The 10,624-nt window shown below is 37.7% G+C and overlaps 1 protein-coding gene across 1 annotated transcript; it reads left to right on the top strand.

Moving 5' to 3' along the window:
* The first annotated feature begins 1,788 nt into the window (after window positions 1–1,788).
* Window positions 1,789–10,596, top strand: MONOS_11148fu11149 (uncharacterized protein). The gene is made up of 2 exons (XM_067863654.1): window positions 1,789–1,995; window positions 2,095–10,596. The coding sequence occupies exons 1-2, from the start codon at window positions 1,845–1,847 to the stop codon at window positions 10,266–10,268; spliced, it is 8,325 nt and encodes a 2,774-aa protein (XP_067725280.1). The 5' UTR covers window positions 1,789–1,844; the 3' UTR covers window positions 10,269–10,596.
* Window positions 10,597–10,624: the final 28 nt, after the last annotated feature.

Genomic DNA, 10,624 nt, shown 5'->3' with positions numbered 1-10,624 from the left:
AATGAAAGTGGCACGGTATCATCATCAAATTTCTTTTTTCAAACGCTCTCAAATTCATAATCAGAAATATCATTTGAAAATTCTTAATTTTTATTTGAAGTTGTCTTTCACGCTGTCTTGAACAATTAAAAAACAACCGATTGTTTCTGAAAACATTCTGATTCCAAAATTACTAATGTTTCAATTGTGACAAACTGTTTGATGCTTTATTCGAAATGTTTCAAGAGATTTATTATTTGCCCAAAATTTATTATTATTGATGAACTTCATTTTTTGTTATTCTATATTCTTTGTTTTTAAGAATCCTTTTTTGTTGTTAATAATGTACCAATAATATGGGGGAAAATATGGACTTTCAAGCTTTTTATGCACAAAGCATGAAAAAATTGTTTCACTCATAACTTTATTTCGCTTTCTCAGATTTCAAAATGAATTTGATTTTTATATTTGAAAAAAACATCATTTATATAGTTACATTATGTTTGGCTTCCTCAAACGTATTTCAAAAAATTAATCCATTTTTATTGTGTTTTTTGGAATCAAAAAGTCAATTTAAAGTGCATAATTTTTCGATGAAAATGCCTGAAGAAAAATATTTTGCCCCATATTTTTTTAATTCTGCCTCCTTCCAACATTCCAACTTCACCATAATTTTTTTGTCTTTTTTTTTTTTTGTTTGTTTGTAGTTTTTCTTTCTTTCACGGTCGTCTTCACACTTCTGTTGAATTTTGTCATCTTCTCCGTTTTCTTCTGCAATCTCCTTTCAAACATTTTCAACAAAACATAATCACAACGGGAAAATCTGAGGTTGTTTTTCAAATCATCGTTTAATAAGAATAAATAGTGTTTTTGATATTTTCAACCGTGGATATAAAAACCTCAAACATTATTCTTTTAATGGAATTTTCGATCTTCTATTTATGGGAGAAAAATATAACTTTTTAGCTTTTTTTGCACAAGTCATTAAATTCAAGTTTTTGTCATTATTATATTTCTGTTCCTCAAGTTACAGAATGAATTAAATTTTCGCATCAAAAAACAGGCATTGCTTGTTATTTAACACTTTGTATTTTTTGTATTATTTGTATCTGGGTGGAAATATTTCTTTTGGCTTTTTCATTATAAAATTTTGTAATTTTTATAAGCTTTTTATGTTCGATATGGGTGATTATTTTTGAAATCAGAATTTATTTCGGTGTGTATGTTTTTCAAAGTTTATTTGTCATATGGAAGATATTTTGTATTTAGATGCAAAAATAATCACAACTATTTTGAAAACTAATGTTTTGGCTCAAATAAAGATGCAGATGTCTCTAATAAGCCTTTTCATTTTTCAGAATTCATTTGTAAATAATCAAGTGAATTTTTGGAACAGAAAATTTTGATAGAGAAAATTTGATTTCAAAAATAATCACCCATATATTCAATTTAAATGTGTTCATTTTCAGACACAAATGGAATGCCACAATTCTTTTTGTAATAACATCAATGAGGGCTTATTGCAGATAAGAAAAACCCAAATTTTTCCAAATCTGGTCAAGTTGAATAATGTTATATGTGAACCAATTTTTTCATGCTTTGAACAAAAAAAGCTTGAACGCAAGTATTATTCGCTATATGTTTATAACTTCACTCGCATTTTTATAAAAAAATTCCATAAATAGTACCAATCCTCTTAAAGAACTTTTCTAATATCCTTCATAAATCATATGAAAGTTATTTTTCCGTTCTATCCCGATTTCTCCACGCAAAATTTCTTCTTTTTCTGTCAAAAGCATTATTATGGGTAGATCTACATAGCCTGAAAGATTTATATTTTTCTTGAAATTAAGCGCATATATTTCATGATGGCCATCTGTGGCGTATTTACTCAAATTTTTCTTCTTGTATTTTCTCGCTCTGTTTCTGCATCACACCAATTTATTGAGAATGAGGAAAACAGTTTTATATATTCTTCTTTGCCTTCTAATTGCATTCAGCCAGTAAATGTCGAATGTTTGCTTATTTCCTATTTATTATTAAAAATGCTTATGTGCTTTTGGTTGATGAATATGCATTTTTTTATGAATGTTAAAATTGTTATTTTCTTTAAAGATTCACAAAAAATTTCAGTCAGCCTGAATATTACAGGTGATTTTCCAATTACAGATTGCGATGGTGGTGGTATCAATTCCGGAAGAAACTGCATTTCCACGTCTTTCATTGCTAAAAATTCATCTTTGATGATTTCTAATTTAACCATTATGAAGCGCAATACCGTTGATTCTTCTTTTGTCTGCAACTTATCTACATTGTCTTTATCATCATGCTTCTTTTTGGATCTGGATAAATGGACAAAAAGTATATTTTCTTCTTGTGGAAGTGATATAACATTGAAAAATACTTCTTTTCAACAAATAAATGGCGTGGCGTTGATACAGCCTCTTATCTCTTTATCTTTCATACAAGAAATTTCAATACCGGTAGGATCGTTAATATTGGAAACTTCGACATTTTCTTCATTCCAGCTAGATTCCTCTCCGTTTCTTTCAATGGAATCCATCGGCTCCTTATCTATTTCAAAGAGCAGCTTTAAAAACATAACAATAACAACGAAGAAGGCAAATGATGGGCAAATTGACTCGTCAAGCAGCAACAAAAATATTGTTATTTTCGGAAGCACTTTTTCAGATGTTGAGGATGTGTTTTATGGAGGTATCATTCCATCAATCAATCCTTCATCATCATCTTCATTGCCCCAAACATTCACGTTTCTCTCTCGCAACAACACCTATCTGCGCTGCTTTCGAACTTCGTCTCCAAACGAAGTGCACCGCGAACAGACATCAATCACCACCAACACAACATTCACACAAGACAGCTTCGAAGGCTGCACTTCAACTGCTGATTCTGATATTTCTCCGTCTGGTGGTGCAATCTTCTTCTCCTCGCAGCCAGATTCGACGCTCACTGTGAACGATTGCCAATTCAGCAAGTGCACTGCGTCAGACAGCGGAGGCGCTATCGAGGCAGACAGCGTGAAAAGCATGACGATTCAAAAATGCGCTTTTCTGAACTGCTCATGCGGTGGTGTTGCAAACACAGCAAACAAATTTTCTCAGTTTTTCAGAAAAATCTATGCTGATTCTTCTTCTTCTTCTTCTTCTTCTTCAATTGGCGGTGTGGGCGGTGCTGTACATGCAAAGAAAGTTAGCTACGATTTCTGTGTCGAGGCGTGCCGCTTCGAAGACTGCAGAAGCAGCTGCAAAGGCGGAGCGGTTGCTGTCGAAGAATGCACTTCAAATAAAATGGGAACTTTGAGATATTTCAATGAAAAGGGGAAAAAATCTAATGAAAAGCTTGACTCGAATGAAGAAGGGAACAAATGCCTTATTTATGACTCGAAGTTCATTTCATGCTACACGAATGTTCCAGACGAGCCAAAAGAACCAGATAAACCGCCAACACAGCAAAGAAATCAGGAAGGAGAAGGAGAAGGAGAAGGAGAAGGAGAAGACGAAGACGAAGGAGAAGAGTTTGGAGGAGGAGCTGTATATTTGTCTTCTCCCCCAATGGGAAATTCTGCTTCAGGGAGAAGCTGGGTGTGCTGTTCGAACAACAAGTTTGAGAGCAACGGGAACAAGAAGAGGGGAAGCGGAGGAAGTTGCTATGTTGTTCTTGGCCCTTCGTTTGTTATCCCTGAAGCGCTAAGCGAGCTAGCAATCCTGTTTGAATACTGCGTTTTTCTGAATTCGTATTTGGGAGAGAAAAGTGGCTCCTACGGAACAGATGTGTTTGTTGATGATTCAGACCAAATGATAAAAAAAAATCTGTTTTCGAATTGCTATTCTTCGTTCTCTTCACCAAAGAATGACGAAACTAATCCATTTGAAAAAACAAAGAGACTTATACTGAAGAATGGTACTGATTATATGTTGAAAGATTCTTGGCTTAGTTTTGGGCTGGAGAAAGTGTATGTGGATGAAGTGAATGGGATTGGGGAGCAGGCAATGAAGAATGAATATTCAGAATTTACTGGTTCAACATTGAGCAATGAAGATGTTTTGTGTGGGATCAATCAGAAATATGCATGTAACACGATTGAATTAGCACTGAAAAATAGCATCAAACACGAAAAGGCGAATATCGTACTTGTTTCGCAGCAGGAGCTGCAGAATGAGTTTCATTGCATTTTGGTGGAAGGAAGAGAGATAGAAATTGTAGGAGAAGACAGAAACAGCGTTGTATTGCACACGAATTTGGGTGGGCATCGTAAAAACGAAGGAGGAAATGAAGAAATAAATGAAAGAGAGAATAAAAGATCAAATAAAAGATTCAATGAAAAAATAAATGAAGAAGCAGATAAACAACAGTTTCTTGTCCGTTCTGGTTCTTTGTCATTGCGTGAATTCGGAATTTTGCACAATTCGTCCATTCAAACAAACAGGGAGGCAGCATTGTGTGTGGTTGATGCTTCGACTTCATCATCTTCATTGTCATCTTCATTGTTATCATCATCATCATCATCTTCTTCTTCTTCTCTTTCTTCTTCTTCTTCTTCTCTTTCATCTCAACCTTCCTTGACACTTGCCTTCATGCAAATCACAACAGATACCACTCATTCAGCTCAAAATTCCTTTTCTGTTTCTCTTTTTCAGATAAAAAGAGGAAGTTTATCGATCGAAGCAACAAAAATATCAGAATTCTTTCTGTCTAATTGTGCTTTGTTTGAAGTTAGCCCTCTTTCTGCTTCTCTTTCATTGTCTTCATCGTATTCATCACTTTCATCATCACCATCTTCTTCTTCTTCTTCTTCTTCTATTATTAAATTCGAACATAGCACAATCACCCATTTTAATGCTGACCAAACAACTTTCGTTTTGTCTTCCACAAACATTTCAAACATCAAACGAATTGAAAATAGCAATGGCAAAAGTCCAGCTGTTCTTTTGGCTTCTCCTTCTGCTTTTTATTCACTCAAAAATTGCTATTTCGAAAATTGCCAATCAAATTCATTGAACGGAGGAGCGATCAATGTCGAATTAGATGAAAACACAAAGTTTGAGGTGAAAGAGCTATCCGCAGTGAAATGTGGATGTGAAATTGGAAGTTCTTCTTCTTCTTCTCTTTCTTCTTCTTCTTCTTCTTCTTCTTCTTCTTCTTCTTCTTCTTCTTCTTCTCTTTCTTCTTCTTCTCTTTCTTCTTCTTCTAATGCCGATACCAAAACCAGAGGTGGCTTCATCTTCCTTTCCTCCTCCTCTTCCGCTTCTGATTCTTCGTTCTCTTTCTCTCTTTTCTCTTTCAAAGGAAACAAAGCCGATTTTGGCACAAACATTTATTTCTCTCTCTTCAACCTCAACCAAACAGCTCATTCAGAACAATTAGATTTCAATGAAGTTGCCTTTTCTCTGCTTTCAACAGCAAATGGCTTTGTGGGGAGAAGCACAAACCCAGAAAACGAGAAGGAGAAGGGGAAAGACGTGGATTTAATTCTTTCTGACATTTTAATGTTTAAAAGCGACACGATTGTGGTGAGTGAAGGGAAAGGGGAAGACATGTTGAGGTGTGGAGATGAAGCTTTGCCGTGTAAGAGTGTGTCGTTTGGGCTGACACATTTGAAGGAGAAGGAGAAGAAGAAGATGATGATGATGAAAAATGAGAAGAAGAATGAAAATAACGAAGAAATTAACAAAAACAATGAAAAAGAAGAAAGAAATGAAGAAACAGAAGAAGAAACAGAAGAGGATGAAATCCAACGTGACCTCATCATCTCCGAAAGCGCCACCCTCAACGACTTCATCCTCCTCTCCGACATCAAAATTTCGGGGAAATTGCGTTTTTCCGACGAAACGGGAAAACTTTCGCTGAAAGCTGGGGAGAAGATAGAAAACACGTGTTTTGTGGAGTGCGAAGGAGGAGTGGAATTTCAGTCAATTTGCGTTGAGCTGCCGAAAATGGCAGAGGAACACGAAGTTCTGCAGACGGTGTTTTGGAACGAGAAGGGGGAGATGAAGATGGATGATTGTGAGATTACTTCAGCATCATCATCTTCTTATTCTTATTCATCATCATCATCACCATCATCATCATCATCTTCTTCTTCTTCTTCTTCTTCTTCTTCTTTTTCTTTTTCTTTTTCTTCTTCTTCTTCTTCTTTTTCTTCTTCTTCTTCCTCTCTCCCAAACCCCCTCCCTTCTCCTCCAGTGCTCACATATTTGTGTCTCTTTGCCATCTACAGCGGCAGCCTCACCCTTACAAACACCCAAATCGTTCTGATAAACACAAAACGCAGTTTGATTTCGCTTTCTTATGCTTCTTCATTCACGTGTGATCATTTGATGGTGAAAGATTGCGTGCTTGACTTTCACTCTGGAATTGAATTTGCGTATTTTGCTCCTTTGTTGATGAAACATTCATCGAGTTTATCAACTTTTACTGCTTCTCCTGCTTCTATTTATTCATCATCATCATCATATTCTTCTTCTTCTTCTTCTTCTTCTTCTTCTTCTTCTTCTTCTTCTTCTTCTTCTTCTTCTTCTTCTTCTTCTTCTTCTTCTTCTTCTTCTTCTTCTTCTTCTTCTTCTTCTTCTTCTTATTCCTCTCTTTCTTCTTCTTCCTCCCCCTCCTTCTCCAACAAACCCTCTTCTCTCTCTCTCCTCTCCCTCACCAACACCACCTTCCAGAACATCACAGCCGCAAAAGGCTCTCTTTTCTTCTTAGCTGTTGTTGATTCCTTTGACACTCTGCCCAATGTGAATGTGCAGTTTGAAGAATGCTCTTTTGACAATGTGAAAGCAGACGGAGAATACGCTGCGGTGTTTCAGCAGCCGGCAAAGGCGGATGCGAATGGGAGAGGAAGAGGAAGAGGAAGGAATGAAGGAGATGGTTATGATTCTTCATTAACTTCTTCTTCATCATCTTCTTTTTATTCTTCTTCTTCTCATTCCAATGAAGATCTCTATCCAACCATCCACGCTGCCATCAGCGCCTGCAATTTTTCTTCCTGCTCTTCACATAATTCAATGAAAGGCGGTGTAATTCGCACTCATTTGCTGCAAACTTCTTCCATTTTCGTTTCTGGCAGTTCATTTTCCCATTTTTCCTGTGAACGTTCTGAGGGAAAAGGAGGCTGCTTCTACATTTCATTGGAAGAAGCAAAAAATCAGGTTTTTCTGTACAATTTGACATTTGCAGAGCCAAACGGCGTTGGTGCCGGAAAAATTCTGTTTGTTCTTGCGCCTTCTCTCAAAAAAGTGATCAAACCAACATTTTTCATGTTTGACCGGCATGTTGAAAGCCTTTTTGACAACAATGCGCTTTGTGGAGAAGAAAGCGAAGATGTAGAACACAAACTTGTAGACTTATTTGACGTTTATTTGAATGTGTCCCAGTTTGAGGAGGTGTTTGTTTCGTCTGTAGTGGAAGGCGCGGAGGATAGCAAAACATGCGGCGGAGATTCGGAGAAACCTTGCAGGACCATAATTAATTCGCTCGACCATCTTTTGCCGGCAAACATGAGCACAGTGGTGGTTGTGGATGGAGTGGAGGTTTCAGGGCAAATGGAAAGTTTATTAGCACAGAAGAGATTGAAAAGCAAAGGATATTCAGGAAATGCAGTGGATGCATCGAATGGCTTCTTTGATGATAACAGCAGCAATTTGTGTGTGATTGACGTAACCAACTTGATTATCACTGCAAATGAAGACATTTCAAAGGCGTCGCAAAGACAAAACAGGATTTCTGAGCTTCAACAGCAAGCGGATTTGACAGGCATGTCAAATGAGTTTGTGGATTCGAGAGAAAAACTGGATAATTTCCAGTATCAGCAAGAAGTTGTCTCAAGGCAGGCATTTATGGAGTTTGTGAATCTTTCTGCTTCTTCCTCTTCCTCTTCCTCTTCTTCTTCTTCTTCAAATGCAGCATCAACTGCAACGTGTGTTATTTTAAACACTTGGGAAAGCATTTTCGACTTGATTGCAATGAAAGTGGATGTGTCGAAGTATTCTTCTTCTTCTTCGCCTTTTTCTCCATCTTTGCAGACTCTTATTAGAAACAAGGGACATTTATTCACATTCACAAACTGCTCATTCACCACAAACGCTTCTTCTTCTTCTTCTTCTTCTAACACATCTCCAATTCTTCTCCCCTTCTCCTTCATCACATCAGAACAAGGCACTTTGCTCATTTCCTGTTTCGTGATCGATTCTGCTGCCTTTTCTGGCTCTGCGTTCATCATCAACCGCATCAGCTCCTTCCGTTTCTCTCTATTTCAAGCATCACACTTAACTTTCTCTAATGGCTCACTAATTACTGTCCCACTGCCTGTCCACCCTTCACCAATCTCCTCTGAGCCTTCCTCATACATCATCGAATCCTCCTCATTCACACAGGAAATTGTGAAACTCTCAACAGTGTCTGATGATCAATCAATGACAACTGCAGCAACTGGGCAAACAGAAGCGTCTGTGCTTTCTATTTGTGAAGTGCGGAACGACAGCCAGCCAGCACCGAATGTGTCAATTGTGTTTTCAGCTTTTTCGCCTGCGGCTGGGCTGGGAAAAGGGAATTGTGCAGTGTATGTGTCGAGTGGGAATGTGGAGATTAGTTCGTGTTCGTTCATCGGGGCGATAAAACCGGTGCATAAACCAAAGAATTATTATATCAATGAAGAAGAAAATGACTTTGTAAAAGAAAATAAACTTAAAGTCAATTTGAAAAAGCAAAAATCAACTTCATTTGATCATGGCAATTATGATGAGCATGACGGTGTTTGTGAATGGAGCTCATCTCTTTTGTACCTTTCGAACTGCGAAGCGAAGCTTTCCCACTCTGTTTTTGCGCATTCATCTTCTGGCGGTGTGTTTGTGTCGTCTGGAAAACTGGTCGTGAATGACTGCACATTCCACAACAATGACCCATCCCTGCTTGATTATCCATCGGTGAGAAGAAACATTTTCTGCAGAGATGGAGCGGTTGTGGTGAACAGCATGTCAACTGGGGAAGAAGAAGCGGCGATGAGTGAAAATGAGAATGAAAACAATAGAAATCTCAAAAAACAGAGTTATCTTCAAAATAATGATGATGATAATGATGATGATGATATTTATTATACCAAAACCGATTTCTCCTCATCATCCTCTTCCAATCCTTCCTCTCTCTGGATATCCCCCGTTAAATGCACTGTTACCGGAGCAGCTGTCTCATCCTCTCTGTCTCCCTTCTTCACTCCCCAGCTCCAGAGCACCAAGCTTGTTTCCCGTTCAAACGAGTCCTTTGTCGAATACCAGCTGCGAGGCAGCCTGCTTTTGCCTTGCTCCACTTCACTCGTCGTGTTCTGCGACGGGGCGGAGGCGGAGAAAAGGAATTATCCAATCACAGAATACGTCAATGAGTCATATGCAGTGGCGAGGGTAGAGGAGAAGGAGGCGTTCTATTGCGCTGTCAGGAAGAATGCGCTGTTGAATAGTCAACTTTCTGTTAATTCTTCTTCATCGTCTTCTTCTCCTGATGAATTTTCTCTTTCCTCTCGAATAAAGCAATCCACTGCAGAAATCAAGCTCAACCAATCAGCTCGCATAAGCATTTCATTACAAGAAGGCGAAAAACCCAAAGAAACTGGAAGCATCCAAGTGTATTTCACGCACATTGATGCTAGTGAGAAAAAGAACGAAACAGAAAATAACAACACAAGCACTGGAAATGGCAAGAAGTATTCCACTGCTTCAGTTCTGCTTGGAGCAGGGATTGGAATTGGGATAAGCATTGTGGTTGGGGTGATAGTTGGAGTGTTTTTGTATGGAAAGCTGAAGAAGAAGCTGTCGGGTGAAGCGCTTCTGTACAAAAGAATGGAATCCTTTGCAGATTCGAGGAAGAAGCTGTCGATGCAAGGCGAAGGCAGCTCAAACAGCGGGAAGAAGAAACAGAAGAAGCCGAAGAACGGGTTTATCAGTGTGGACGAGTATGACGGTGGGTTTGGCGAGGCGGAGATGGGCTATGAAGACAGCGGGAGTGGGAAGGAGTTTGAGATGCAGCTTGTGGAAGAAGGAGAAATACACTTGGCACCTGGAGATAGTTCTGCTGTTACGATCACAAAGCTTCCAAGACAAGGTGAAGAGATGGAAAATGCAGAAGAGGGAGAAAGAATGGGAGGAGGAGGAGGAGGAGAAAGAGAGGAAAGGAATGTGAATGAAGAGGAAGAAGAAGGAAGAGAAGGGAGAGCTAATGAAGAGCATTTTGTAAGATGGACAACAGTTCCTACTTCTCTGCGTGCACCTCGTGTTTTCTACTAACTCTGAATGTTTTATTGGGGAAAAAAAGAAAAAAGAAAATAACATAAAAATTGTTCTGAATGCGACAAGGTATTTATTTATGTATTTAGATGTTGTTTTGTGTGTATGATTTTAAAAATTAAAACGAATCGTTAAAGAATAAAACTTTTATCATTTTAAATAATTTTTATCCTTTTTTTTCTTGAACATTGATAACTTGTTATTATTGCATTTTTTGATTTTTTTTTTATTGAAGGAAGAATTATATTCTGTAATTTCAACCATTTTTATTTTCATTTTTTGCTCTGCAATTGATTAAAATAAATAATTATAAATCTCAGGCTTATTAACAAATCTTTTATTTTGATTTTTACAAC

The sequence above is a fragment of the Monocercomonoides exilis genome (genome assembly GCF_001643675.1).
Source record: "Monocercomonoides exilis strain PA203 chromosome Unknown scaffold29-1213020, whole genome shotgun sequence".
NCBI classification, from domain to species: domain Eukaryota; phylum Preaxostyla; order Oxymonadida; family Polymastigidae; genus Monocercomonoides; species Monocercomonoides exilis.
The sequence above is the reverse complement of the archived record's forward strand: the minus strand, read 5'-3'. Positions and strand labels throughout refer to the sequence as shown.

Coding starts and splice junctions, on each gene's coding strand:
- MONOS_11148fu11149 (XM_067863654.1), top strand. CDS start 1,845: ATGATGGCCATCTGTGGCGTATTTACTCAAATTTTTCTTCTTGTATTT. Junction 1,996..2,094: donor TCAGCCAGTAAATGTCGAAT/GTTTGCTTATTT, acceptor TTTTCTTTAAAG/ATTCACAAAAAATTTCAGTC.